At 41.6% G+C, this 15,016-nt stretch overlaps 1 protein-coding gene across 1 annotated transcript in view; it reads left to right on the forward strand.

Moving 5' to 3' along the window:
- The window catches only part of LOC311039785 (uncharacterized protein), a 28,318-nt gene that overhangs the window by 4,161 nt on the left and 9,141 nt on the right, over nt 1-15,016 (forward strand). The window contains exons 2-6 of the mRNA XM_084049766.1: nt 273-470; nt 11,390-11,588; nt 12,044-12,412; nt 12,865-13,071; nt 14,301-14,426. Coding sequence (XP_083905892.1) covers nt 279-470; nt 11,390-11,588; nt 12,044-12,412; nt 12,865-13,071; nt 14,301-14,426 — 1,093 coding nt within the window. The 5' untranslated portion in view covers nt 273-278. The remainder of the gene's footprint in view (nt 1-272; nt 471-11,389; nt 11,589-12,043; nt 12,413-12,864; nt 13,072-14,300; nt 14,427-15,016) is intronic.

A 15,016-nucleotide genomic window follows, 5' to 3' on the forward strand; every position in this document is an offset into this window, starting at 1 on the left:
TAAAAATCTAAATGGAATCCGCAGACTCCTCACACTTGGGCAGCTAACGTTATTAGCTGCCACCGTTTGTTGCTTTGAGATCAGCGTTTCGATCTCTCAAGGATCTTGATGAAGATCCTTGAGGCATTGAAACATTGCTCTGCAATCTTGCAATAAACGGTGGGAGCTAATAAGAGTGTGCAGACTATTTTTATTTTCATATTATACAGCATGTACCACTTCAAATCATCTGGGATGCTCTACTAACACTATCATTTGTTCTTCTTGTCCAGGTGAGGATGAGGATGCTTGTGCGGGTTGTGTTGGGACTCTTCGTCCTCAAAGTGGTGGTAGCCAGGCCCAGAACCGCCCGACAAGTGGAATTAGACACATATGACGGCGCCAACTATGACGTGGATCTAGAGAACTTAAATTTGGAAAACCAGGATATCTACGATTATGAAGATGGGTTGACAATTGATGAACCTCAGGTAAGAAACCTTTGGCCCGCCCACACACACACACACACACACACACACACACACACACACACACACACACACACACACGGATTTCTCAGATTTTGGTGATTGGTCTTTGTGAATCGACTGGTCATTTACTGTAGGAAAATGTAATGCTTAGGTTAAGCTGCAGATGTTTTTGCTGTCTAGAACAGAGTTCCACCACGTGCAAGATGCCATGAAATACAATGATGCCATAATGAACAGTCTGTACCAGAAAGTGCCTGGTAAACAAAAGCTTTAACTCATGAAGATTGGATCGCAGTTGAACATCTATGCATTGATTGCATTTAAACTTGTGAAGTACTGCTGTACTTACACAGTGTGTGAGGTATTTATAAAGATTTCTATTTGCATTTTTCCAAATGAGGTGTGGGTGGTAACCACACTAGTGAACATGCTCACATCATCCACAGCCTGTATAGTGCATCTTCACCACTCAACTGTGATTTGTGCATCTTAGAACCAATATAGTTTGGATACGGAGACTGTCATTAGACTCATGTCTTGTTTATTTTATACCACAGCAGCTCACTTTCATAAGTATGTTTGCTTGCAAATGAATGCAATGGTTGATTCCCATTTCTAGATCCATGTCATTGTGTAAATTAGGACACTCCCCAGACCTAATTTTAAGTTTCTGAAACAGTATCTTCAACTTCATGAACCCTTTACAGGGTTTATCTCTAGTACATATTTGTGTTTGGTATACAAGTCGTGAAGCAATAGGCCTAGTGTTTGTATGATATGTTCAACTATGTGCCGTAGTTGAGATTTAACCGCTCATCCCAGAAAATATACAATTGCAAGGGCAAAAATGCATTAAAACATTGTGTCCGCGTACTTGTTAAAAGGCACGCCGCCAAAGTGGCCTGGCTGTCTAGAACAGGGCTTGTCTGTGCCTCAGTCTGTCTCCATCGCTGTAGCTCAGACCCAAAAAAATGTACCAATCACAGCTCAGCTCAAGTTGGCTACACCAATCACAACTGCAGTTCATACTGCTTCGTGCATACAGAGAACCACTACGTCAAGCTCCAAAGGCAACGTTAGCACACAAAGCTCCCATTAGCATATCATTGGTGATATGCATGGTTCTAGATGTATGCTTATCACAGTAGCCGAGTGTAGGATGTACTGTAGGATGAAGAAGAAGAAGATCAAGTTTTGTACCTCTTGCGCATCATGCTGCAGGATCTTTAACACTAACAAAGGGTTTATGAGATACCCATCATCAGCTTTTGTTAAGTTAAATGGTTATGGTGTAGACAGAGAAGCTGTACATTCTTAAAATGAAAGCCACAGCCAGGATATGATGTATACATACTGGCCTTCAGGTGTGTGCAGACTGCTGAAATGCTCTGAAGGTTGTTTTTGATTGGTTTGATTGTTGAAATGAGTTCAGCCAGTTCAGAAAGTACAAAGACATCCTGCTGATAAGTTGAAGATAGGCAGACTGCTGTCCAGCCTAAGCCACCATTAAAGGCTAAATATTTCACTTTTATGCCCCAGACGCCCACCTGGTAATTTATATGCCCTACAATCATCCACAGTCTGAAAACCATTTGCACCTGGAGCAGTTTTACTCACAGAGTCATTCAATACCTATACTTTAGTGACAGCTATACATGTTATTTATCTGCTTGAATACATTTATTTTTATCTCACGGTGGACATAGGTTTGGTCATATTTTGCCAAGGGAATTTCTATCAGATTACTTGAGTAGGAAACTGTGATGCTGAACATGAATAATTCATATGTTGTTGGACTGCTATATTTCTTAGGCCTGGGCCTCGAAGGCTTGATTTGACTTCAAATTGCAACAATCTTAAGAGCGATATCTTTGCAGCAGTAATGGGAAGGCTAAAACATTACATTCAGTAACAGTTACATAATTGCGACCGTAGGTCGCATTTACTATAGAAACCTGCTCCAGGTGTCCGTGCGTCCCTCCGTCACACACGTCCCGTCACACTTTTGCCCTGCTCATATCTCCGCACCCGTTGCCCCGATCCATGCCAGATTTTGCACACACACTCCTTACCTGCCAAACTACACCCTCCAAGGACCCCCGGAGCTCCAGGGACCCCCAGCTGCCTCGGGGACCCCCAAGTGTAAAAAATGAGCACATGTGGACAAATTACCAAATGACCACCCCAACGGGGCTGCTCACGGGGCATTCCCGGGGACCACCCACTCCTGGTGCTCCAGAACGGATGCAAAAGTGGTGGCGCCCCCAGTGGAGGACCCCCTGCCACTGCAGCTCACATAAAATGCCGTAACTCGGGCTAGGAGCGTCCGGGAGAGCCGCGGCCGGTACCTATTCGTCCGCCAAGGCAACGCGGACACCCCACCCCTAATTTCTCACATGGCCCTCTTCTAGCGCCACCTTCAGGCCGCTTTTCACAACACATTTTTGCCCACTACTCCTACAGTTTTGCCCCTAAAAACACGCAAATTGCTACACACTACACAGTATGTGTACACTCATGTCATCAACATGCCTGCCACCACATTTCTTAGACCACCAAACAAAACTATACATTGCCCACACAACTAGGAACCAATCGCCGTTACAGCCCTCTTCTGTATACATGTGACCTACGGTCGCTTATCTCCCGATTAGGGAGTCTTACTGGTAGTATGAAACTGTATGAAGTATGAATGAAACTTCAACCTACAAGACAACAGTGGCGGAAGAAGTACTCTGATTTATTACTTGAGTAATAAGAGCAATATGAAAATGCAGGCATATTCTGTTACAAATAGTTGTTTTCAAAATTGTACTTCATGAGTAAAAGTACTTAGGGAATCAAAATATACTTGCAGTGCCAATTACATAACATACCAATTATGCATAATGGTCCATTTCACAATCATATTAATGGATTGTAATTAAAGTAATGCATTAACCACTTAGACCTCTTCACCCCAGAATAGGGACTCTGGCCTATGGTTCAAGTTGTTTTAATGTATTCATCAATTTAATGTTGCAGCTGCTAGTAAAGTGGGGCTGATTCTAATTACTTTATGTGCTGATTGGTAGCTTATCTATCTATATATACATTTCTAAACCCAAAACCCCCCAAAAAAAACCTGCCACTGTGTGGGACTAAACACAAAAACAACATATCAATGTCACTAACAAGACACGCCACAACGTGCAGAATTACTACGCGCAGTCTGTAGGCCACTTCATACTGCTCAGCACACATCTGCCCCCTCGCAGCATAATTAATTGCGGCCAACACAAACTCACAACATTACAGTCGGCCATGTTGTTCCTTAGCGTCATCGCCGACCACCGCCCAACGAGACCCAAGTGAGGTCAGACAACACACTCCATATTTGGGCATAGCTCCATTGGGAACATCTCCTATTATGGCTTTATATAACCGCCCAACGAGACCCAAGTGAGGTCAGACAACACACTCCATATTTGGGCATAGCTCCATTGGGAACATCTCCTATTATGGCTTTATATATTATAGAGACCAACAAACACAAAGCACCGCGCAGCGGCTAGGGGGGAGGGGCGCGCAGCGCCCCGACCCTCTAGTAATAATACAAAATAAGTTGTCAGTTTTGTATCAACGATGGCGATGCCTGTTGGGAACGTTGCCGGTTAGGAACAGAGACATCTTTGCTTATGCGATACGATGTCAGAGTACCCGTTTTACCCGTCAGAGTACTTAGTACCCATAATAATGTTACTTATATCATAGGCCAGCCTATGATGCCGGTACAATGACGTCATATCGGTGATATCAGGTATCTCCATACATGGGCATAGAAGGGACACAGGCTGATGGTATTTGGAAGCCAGCCTATGGCGTCAGTACTGTGACGTCATATAGGTGACGTTCATCCTCCATACATGGGATAGAAGGGACAGAGCTAGACAGACAGACAGACACAGAGATCTCCAAATATGGGCATTCAGTGGGACACAGACAGACAGATTTTGGACCAAATTCCCACTCGGCACAACACCCCCCCAAGTCAATCAGTCACACGGTGCTCGAGTTGTGCTCGCACACACGCAAGTTCTAGATAGATAATCAATTTGCAAAGTAACTAGTAACTAAAGCTGTCAAATAATTGTAGTGGATTAAAAAGTATCCAGGTACAGTGCATGCACATAGCTGCAAAAAGTACAGTATTTGCCTCCGAGATGTAGTAGAGTATAAGTACACTGCTCAAAATAATTAAGGGAACACTTTGATCCCTTAATTCTTTTGAGCAGTTTTTGTTAGAAGTATGTACACAGTTAATGAAAACTCAAAATAATGAAGGGAGCAAAGTGTTCCCTACATTTCTTTCTGCAGTATATAAATAATCTTACTTTTTTGTATTGCTTTTGTTGCTTATTCTATTGGAATGAAGTGTGTGTGTGTGTGTGTGTGTGTGTGTGTGTGTGTGTGTGTGTGTGTGTGTGTGTGCCGTCACGGAGCAGAATGAAGGCAGAGTGGGCTACGGTACCAGCTGCAGTGCCCTTTAAGTCAGCACACATTGGATGTGATGTGGCAGGTCTGCAGAGCACACAAAGTTTAGCAGACACGCCGTAGCCAAGTCTCACGTTCCCATTTATTTTCCTTTGTTGTTTCGAGGAAATTAGGCCAAAATAATGTCAAGATGGCATGAGGCAAATTGCCCAGATTGAATTTTCAGCAGGCTTCCGTCGTAAGTTAAACCTGATGTGAAGTTCCCTCACATCGTCGCTGCTGTCCAAGACATATCCCACAATGCAGTGCACCCCTGACTGATATGCAGTGGTGGAAAAAGTTAAAAAAAAGTTTACTTAAGTATAAGTATCAATACTGCAATGAGTCAAGGAGAAACCATGAACACATCCATGTACACTAATATGAACTCTCAACACTGCAGTTATAATCGTATATTTGCACTTTTTCACTCTGTATCGCTGTCATCTAGGAACCTCAAAAGGCTAAAGTTGAACGTTTTTATTACTCGGTCTGCTCTTCTGATTTAAATGCTTCCCTTGTGAAATGTAACATAGGTTACTACATTCAAAATGTACTTGAGTAAAAGTACAAAAGTATTTATAGTTCTAATGTATATAGGGCTGAAGTGGTTAATGTATGTTTTGTAATAATAATCAAAATCTACAAAGTAACTAGTAACTAAAGTTTTCAAATAATTGTAGTGGAGTAAAAGTATAATATTTGCCTCCGAGATGTAGTGGAGTAGAAGTAAAAGCACAGAAAATTGGAAATACTCCAGTAAAGTAAAAATACCTCAAAATTGTACTTAAGTACAGTACTTGAGTAAATGTACTTAGTTAGTTTACACCACTGCTGATATGACAAGATGGTGCGCAATTCAACGTGCAAAGCACAACTGCTGTATTGTATTATTTTGTCATTAGTCCATGAGAAAAAGTACATATTTTCTGCCTGAGCTGATCAGTTAAATGAAACTGTGCTACAGATTTTTGTAACAGATCAAAATACTTAAATGTCTTAATGAGGGAGGAAAGACAGTTTATAATACATTGCGTTGGAGTGGCTTTCATAACGGCTTTCTGTTTAACCAACACAAGATGATTCGGGGCATTATGTGGTAACCTATGTTACATATCACGAGGGAAGCATTTAAATCAAAAGAGCAGACCGAGTAATAAAACGTTCACCTTTAGCCTTTGAGGTTCCTAGCTGACAGCGATAGAGTGAAAAAGAGCAAATATACGATTATAACTGCAGTGTTGAAAGTTCATATTAGTGTACATGGATGTGTTCAAGGCTTCTCCTTGACTCAGCATCTTAAGGTCAAAGGGCAGATGTAGAGAGTTGTTTGAAGGAGGAGGCTTAGCTAGAGTGATTATTCTTAATCTGGTGGAGGGGGAATGGAACACACACACACACACACACACACACACACACACACACACACACACACACGCGCGCGTACGTGTCAAGTGTCGAGGGAGAAGTGGAACAATGATGAGATCCATGCCTCTGAATAGCTGAGTCTCTATTTTCCCAAATCTATCTCTGTTGATTCTCCTTCTGCTCCTCAGGGCTTGGTGTGTTTTGAGCAAAGTCAAGTCTTATCTAAGCCGTTATCCAAACATAATTATCTTTGCTCGTTTTTTTTCCCCCTCGAGTGTTCAGAAACTCTTCCATTTCCAACTCGGGTCACGTTTCACCTGCAGAGTGAACAACTTCTTGTTGTTTTAAGCTGCTGGGCGTAAAAAAAATCAGTTTTGCTTTCATTCATGCCGAGTGATAATGTGCCAGAGCTTTACCATGTCCAACAGCCATTCCACCAGAGGTATTACCTTGTCATCATCTCTACTTAAGCTATCGTGTTAAATCGCTCTCTGAAAACAAACGGAGGTTAAAAGCTACAATCGAGACTTATTTGAATGAATAAAACGTTATTTTAACCAATTTGTATGGTAGAGTATGTTAATACAATATAACCAGTATATCTGCAGTGGTCTCCACTCTTCCATTGAGAAATGTAGACCTGGGGCCAGTTGCACCACCTCACACTAAGTTCAAACTTAGCCTAGTTATAGCTTAAGCCCATTCAATTCGGGGACACATCTGTCATTTTAAATTTCTTTGGCTATTAAAACATAGCAGATCTACAAGCTCATAGTGAGCTTGTAGATCTGCTATTTTTGAAAAATTGTGAAAATGTGTGCAAATCTTTGAATATATATATAACTCAAATCTTTGCTTCTGGGGGTCCCTGGAACAAAAATATGTTACAAATATTAAAACAAATTGTATAAATATATATTTAAAGATTTGTACAAATGTTCACGATTTTTCTAAAAATAGCAGATCTACAAGCTCATAGCTTGTAGATCTACTATTTTTGAATAGCCAAATAAATCTAAAAATGACACAGATACTTTCCTGGTCTAAATGTTTTTTTTTAAAAGCCATTTAAGCCATAACTAGGCTAAGTTTGAACTTAGTGTGAGGTGGTGGAACTGGGTCCAGGTGTTGGGTCGGACTTTATTTCGGACATCATTGCAATTAACTCTCCTTTGGGAGTGGGAGAGAATGACCATAAAACGTACAGATTGTAAAGCTTTAACATTGTCAATTTGACCTTTCAACTGGCCTACAGTATTGTGAACTGTAGGTCTTGCATTACAGTGGAGGATATGAGAGTATGGAATATCAAAACACAGCACATTGTATAAGCATTAACCTTCATTACATTACATTTAATGGCTGATCTGATGGCAGACTCCATAGTTATTTGCTACACTGTCACTCTAATGTGTTGTTTTTAACCCATTAAGACCTGAGGCCGATTCTAAAATCTAAACTAAAACTCTAAATCCTAACAGTTTTCAGAAAAACGTATGTTGCTATATCAGTGGTGCTCAAACCTTTTCATGTCAAGGACCCCCAACATTATATGTATTTGGCCACGGACCCCCCCCATCTCAAAATGTTTTGTTCCAGGGACCCCCGGAAGAAAATGCTTGCTTTAAATATACATTATATTCAAAGATTTGCACAAATGTTCAAGATTTTTCAAAAGCAGCAGACCATAGCGTGGCACGAAGTGATGCGCTATGAGCTTGTATTTCTGCAATTTTTGAATAGCCTAAGTATAAAATAATGGTTAAAGTGGTTACACAGATGTTTCCCCGTTTTTAATGGGGTAGCGTTCAGTTTTGTATGTTTTTACATGTTCTTATATTGAAACTTTTGTACTACTGCAACCATGGACAGGGCTCCCTAGAGAAAGAGTTATTGTGCCTCAATAGGATTTACCTGTATAAATAAAAGGTAAAAAAATAATTAAAAAAAAACCTTATTTTACATTCTTATACACATTATAATACATTATATTTGTGTACACGGCACTCTAGCTGGACTATGTTGTTTAGTGTGGAATGATCTATGAGGTCAAAGTGAACCTTTGAGATTATGGATCAAGTGAACCCAACAAGTTATTTCAAGTGAAGAACTGAACTATTTGGAGGATTGCAGATGTTTTCCTACACAGCAGTTGCCTGATTAGGTGCCAGCACTGTACAGCAGTGGTTCAGGATGGGTCGATGAAATCAGTGGAGCTTGGTACCTTCTCCTTTCGATTTGATGCTGTCCCTGTGCATTCTGTATTTCCATATTTCCCAGAGTCCCCCCCGCCCCCCCCCCCCCTGTATTTTTGGTATAGCCAGTCTTTTGCCTCTCCTTCCCCCCCGGGCCGGGTGTAGATGTTTGCTTTGGGAACAGAGGGGGGTTAGAGGGGAGAGCTTCAAGCAGCTAACCCTGTGCAGGACGTTTCAAAGGCCCACCTTGTTATATTCCAAACTCTATACCTGCCAACCTCTCAAGAGTGACATTCACTTTTAGGTGCGTGTTCATTTCTACTTTTTTCACTTGGCAAATATCACAATCAAATTTAGAACAGTATGACTGTTAAAGAGACTAACCGTTTAGGGCTGTACTGACATACACTTAATGGTATTAATATCTCTTCAGTATTGGTAATTCTTGGCTAAAAAATGTGTTTTCCAGGGAGAACTGACTGAAATCTTGCAGCTACCATGTGTGTCTTGGTTCCACAAGGACCATTCCCTTTTTGGAATCTCAAATCAGCCTTGTCAGGCGTGAGAATATCAGGTGTTACCTGTGCCCGTGTGTGGGGTTTCATCGCCCTCGTGTGGAGCATGATGGAACCACATGTTGGTTGATGGTGATTTAGTTGAATAAAAAGAAACCTGCAAGCACAACTGATTAAATGTAAATGCTGTGAAATGGTTGGGTGGAGAGCTGTAGGCATTAAAAATAATAAAGCACTAAAACTCAACTTGTAAAGTTTTAACTTGAAAAGTAGCATTTGGTACAATGACCTTTTAATGTAAGTATTTTCTCACAAAACACCCTAATGAAATGTTTGACTGTGTGTTATAATTGTATTTAAAAGTGGGCCCAGTCACAAATAGGTGTAAGTCAAATAGTATTTTGAAGCTTGGCCAAATTCAAGAGGTCAAAACTGTCTTTGAATTTATCCACTGTAGCCTAAGCAATTTATATTGTCTTGTCTAATTCTCACAACAGAAAACTCTACAGTCACTGCATGTATAAACATGCTGACTTTAAGTGCCAATAAAAAAAAACATAAAAGAATGTTTCAAATGGAAACAGATGGTATTTTCATTGCCCAGGCTCACAGCTGACAGCCAGCCCATCTCCTTCTGTGTGCTGGGTTGAATCTTAATGTATCAATCTCTAATCATAGAGAATTATTATTGTGGCCACTGTTAGAGTCAGTATAACTATGAATGTCACTGGGTTTCCTTTAACGACTTTAGCCCAATTTAAAAATCTTTCGAAGATAGCCAATCTACAAGCTCAAAACGCAATGCAACATGTTGTGAGCTTGTGGATCTGCTGTTTTTTTGTTGTTTATGTTATGTTGTTGTTTTTTTATCTATATTGGAAAGATAGGGAGGCCAGCATAAAGTGGTTAACTAGAGCATCTGTCTTGGAGGCTCCATGTGAATGGTCAACATCTGCCCTTATACACTCTGTTGCCCTCTAGTGTTTAGATTAGTGTAGTAGAGGCCCTGTGGACACTGTTGCCCTCTAGTGTTTCAGTTAGTGTAGTGTAGGGCCAGGCTCATATTTAGTCTCATAATCTGTTATGGGTGGAGTGAGGCACCTCTGCCTCCACCTAGACAGAACTTGCAACCTGCCTTTCCACTGTTTATGACATTTTCAATTTGCAAACTAGAAAAATGCACCGAATGGGAGTGAGATTTCATGAGAAACTACAAAAGTGTGCTCCTTAGAGCACAGGTCTCCGCCAGGCCAGGTTGCTTACCCAGGGCCCACAAAGACTGATACATATTGTTCACATGACTCCAGAGATAATGTGTAAAGAGTTGTGTGAGTTTTGGACAATGGCAAAAAAATGAAGTCTGACACAAATGATCCAAGGAATCCAGGGAAAACATGTTTTGATTGTACAACCTAAGTTCAAGAGTTATACGCCAAAATGTGAAGTGGGCGTCACCACGTGGCTGATTTAAAAAACTTGGGGTGCTGCCGGTTCTTCCTTCCCTTGGCCCGCCCTCTACTAGGCAGCCTCACAAATTATAATGTGGAATCTCATCTCAAACTGAAATGCTGCGACTTGAATATAAAATCAAGACTTGTTCGAGTCTTTTCAGCCACTTCAGTTATATTGTGTACTTATAGAAAATAATAACCATATGGCATTATAAACTACTAAGATTTATTTGCAAAGTGATTATTCATTCCTTCACTCAGAGACGTTTTGGCACTGTTCATTTAGAAGCGTCATCACAGGTTACAGTCAGGTTATAAATAGACTTTATAATATTACCAAGAGTGGTAACCGGAATCCCCGCCCATTCATTTCTATGGAGATGCTCACCTAGCATACTTCCTCATTTGTATTGTATTTGCAAATATTAGTGCCGTGATGGTGTATTATATCTTCTAAACCTAATGTCACAGTGTCCTTCACTGTGGAGGTGCTGATAGTAGAGGCTAAACGAAATATTGTGAAGTCCAACTTGGACACACCCTCTTGGCCGGTCTGACTGAAATTACAGGAAAGGAGGGGGCAGAGTATAGACTCCTGGGGGACTCGGTCAACGGAGTACATAGGGTTTAAGTAGTTAACTTTCTGGACAAGTAATTAAGAGTGTCGAGTGTGCGTGCGTACCCCCCACACCCACACACACACACACACACACACACACACACACGTTATGTTCACAAGTCTCTACTGAAGGTACAAATTCCTTTGTGGAGGTTAGAATAATAGGTTGTTTGACTGTGAGATTGTAGATTACACAATTATAGTGAAATTACATTTATTTGTATGACCACTATACTCATTGCTTCCGTCTTCCCCTCAGATAGAGATTGGAACACTGGCGCCACCTGACTATAACTACCCTGTGCCCGAAGCCTCAATGGAGGAAGAGGAGGAGGAGGAAGAAGAACAAGAACAAGAGGAGGAGGAGGAGGAAGAACAAGAGGTGCCCCTGAAACCACAGCTCATCCCCCAAGGTTCTGGGGGCTCTGGGGTACTCATGGGCCCCAACACACAAAAAGGTCTGAATGAGCACAGACGTTCAAGCGTACACAGTACACACCCACATAGCTGACCGTCACCACCACGATCTGGGAGCAGGTCGCACGATGAACGCATGGAGGCGTGAAGCCATCATCAGAAATACACACACACACACACACACACGCATACAAGGCTGAGAAACACACGTATCTATTCTCTAACTTCTTATATCCCCTTGCAATTCTCCATCAGTCATCTGTGTTTCCTTATGCATGTGTTCCATTTAACAAGGTGTTATCAGTTAAATGTGTTCCATTAAATCATTGTGTCCATTTGTTAACTAATACGTCACCTAACCATCGTTGTGAACTCACAGGGTCTAAGCCTGATTCATGGTCTTTGCTGGTCTCATCTGTTTATTAACACAGGGTCTAAACTCATGGTCTATGCTGGTCTCATCTGTTAATTAACACCAAATCTTGTCTTTAACAAGAGGAGGAGCTGCGTCTGACGCCCATTGACATTCTTCATATCTCCGGGGACTTTGGGGGCTCCGTTGAGTCTGGGGCCTCAGGGGTGTCCGTGGCCTCTGGCTCCGGGGGCTCAGGAGACCTCCTGGCGCCTGGTGGCTCTGGGGGCTCCGGTGACCTCCTGCTGGGCTCCGGAGGTTCTGGTGACCTGCTTGGTTCTGGGGGTTCCGGAGCCTCTGGGGACCTTGGTTCTGGAGCCCCTGTGGGGTCTGGAGGGTCTGGGGACCTGCTTGGTTCTGGGTCCTCTGGTGATCTCCTGGGCTCAGGCGCCTCTGGGGTTTCTGGAGACTCCGATGAGTCCGGGGACCAAGGGATAACACTGATATCTGGAGGTTAGTACCTAAACTTTGACAGACTGGATCATTCCTGGTACTGGACTGGTACAGTTTCTAAACTAAATCATCTCCAGTTGCCCAAAGCCTGTCCAGTATCAGGAATACGTTCACTTTTTTTGGTTCAAAGCGTTGTTAAAACACAGGGTTACACTCGCCAATATCTTTGCTGGATACATGTAGAGATAATCTGTTTAATTCCATCATCTTTAATACTGCCATTTAACTGCATTTTCATCAGTGTGGTTAAATGTTGATAATGACGTCTTTGTTGTTGATCATTGTAATTTAACTCATGTGTTCAACCATTGTCATTGTTATTTGTTTCTCCTAATAATTGTCATGCTAACCCATTGTCTCATTTCATCTTGAGCGTGATTAGTCTGGTTGGTTAATGGGTCGGCTGAAAAGCACTAACCTGTCTCTTAACCTCACCCCTTGGCTCTAACAAGCGGACGAGCTGGCCCCTACCCCCGACACGATCCCCCAGGAGGCATCGGGTGCTTCTGGGGAGTTCTCTGGAGCCTCCGGGGCTTCAGGGGCCTCAGGGGACATCGGAGCCTCTGGAGACATAGACATTTCTGGGGACTCCAGTACCTCTGGGGCCTCTGGGAGCTCCTCTGGTTCTGGAGAGGAGTCCACGGTCATACTGATCAAAGGTCAGTATCAAACAGACAAACTGTTTGAGGTCATTTCAGAGACAGAAAGCAGCTCATGCACAAGTCAAGTGAAATGTAGCGCAGGTGAAAGTCTGAAATCTACACTATTCAAAGTAATATTCAAAGTAAAGGAAGCCCAGAGACAGAGAATATTGATCTTAGTAAAGTGGTTGTTTTGATTTGAAAATAAGTTAAAGAGAAAGTTACTGTAAAAAGTTATTCTGTGAGTGATTTCTCATTTAGCTGTGTGAGATACTGTAACAAGCCACATGTGGTAACCTGAAAATGTCTAGTTATGTATTTATTTATATTATTGTATATCCATATAGCCATAGATTAGATCAGCAGATTGTAAGGGCCAGAATATTTAAGTGCATTTGACCAGCAAAAAGTTGTGAGGTTCCGTTTACAGTCCCTACATTGAGTCATGTAATGTTCCCCAAATATTTATATCAAACGTATATTGGACAATGCTTGCTTTTCCCATGGCGTTCTTTTCTTCACACATATATCGTGTAAAACCACAATTCAACGTGTCATTCTTCATTTGATTAACACCGTAAACTCATCCCCATCGGTTAAATGTGTTAAAGGACCATGCCAGTGTTATACATGTCATTGTCCCTTGTCGACATCGTTCACATAGTTTACGTAAACCAAATTTAATATTTTTTATATCGTATTTGTTTACATTCAATAAACATTACAGACTTGAGCCTGAGCAAGTTTGTCAACATTTATCTGTAACTCACTGTGTCATTAAAAGCCCTCTTCAAGCTAAAATTCAAGTAAGAAATGCAGCACTTATAAGGAACTATTCTTCCAGCTATTGATATGCAGATACAAAAAATGTATTTGCTTGTAACAAAAGTATTGGAGTAATACTAAAATAAAGTTTTTCCACAATGTTTCCACATGTATGGCAATGTTTCCACATGTATGGCAATGTTTCCAAATGTATGGCAGTAAATTAAGTTTAAAAATGTAGGCAGAGTTATAGTGAGGTATATACACTGCATGCACTTATGTACACAATATTTTTTGATAACAGAGTAAATCTCTGCTAAAGGCTAGAAGTCACAATTAAACTGGTTTGGCCCTTTAAGCATTTGTTAACCTTGCTTATGTATTTAACTTATCACTGAGGCAAACAGTAGGCTGAAAGCCTACTGATTGTTTCATTTCCTTCCCATGCTGTTTCTTTAACACCTAATGTTGTCTCTAACAAGAGGAGGAGCTGCTTCCGACTGCACCAACAACCCCAACAACCCCTCAGGAGGGTACAGGGGGCAAAGAAGGGTCATCGGGCTCTGGTGTGTTACCTTTGCCCGACGAGCCTGAAGTTGACAGGCGAGGTTAGTACTGATCAACGAAGGAGCTGCACTGATCAGCACAAGTGCTGGGAGCAGCGTCAGAACAAAACATGAGTAAAGTTCATAATCTGGGGTAGGAGTGAAATAATTACTTTATTTTTATTTTTGTTATCGCATAATCTGTTAATCTGCCAGAGCAGAACCTCTGGCCCAAAACAAATCTTTTGATATTACTTCTATAGATTTTGTCTATAGAATCGGTACACAGTATCTCTATAGTAATATGATCAAGACGGATCTGTCCGATTTGTCATATTCCATCCTGATTGGCTAACATTGGCTTCCAAAGTTTGCAGGATTGGTCCGTTTTGAACAAAATGCCTCAAATCATGAACGCAGCGTGCAATTTCCGTGGCGTTTTGCAGGCATATTCCCACTAGGCAGAGGAAGAAATGCCACCCTTTTCACATTGGCCTATTATAGCGCCACCAGGAGGCCACAATGACCTACCTGACCTGGCGGAGACCTCTGCTCTGAGAAGCACTTTTTCTAGTATTGCCTTACTTTTCACCATTGTATGGTCTAAATTAATTGCACTGATTGACCGAATAGACAGATTAACTGATTAAGAC

The sequence above is a fragment of the Gymnoscopelus microlampas genome (genome assembly GCF_963454915.1).
Source record: "Gymnoscopelus microlampas genome assembly, chromosome: 23".
Lineage (NCBI taxonomy): Eukaryota > Metazoa > Chordata > Actinopteri > Myctophiformes > Myctophidae > Gymnoscopelus > Gymnoscopelus microlampas.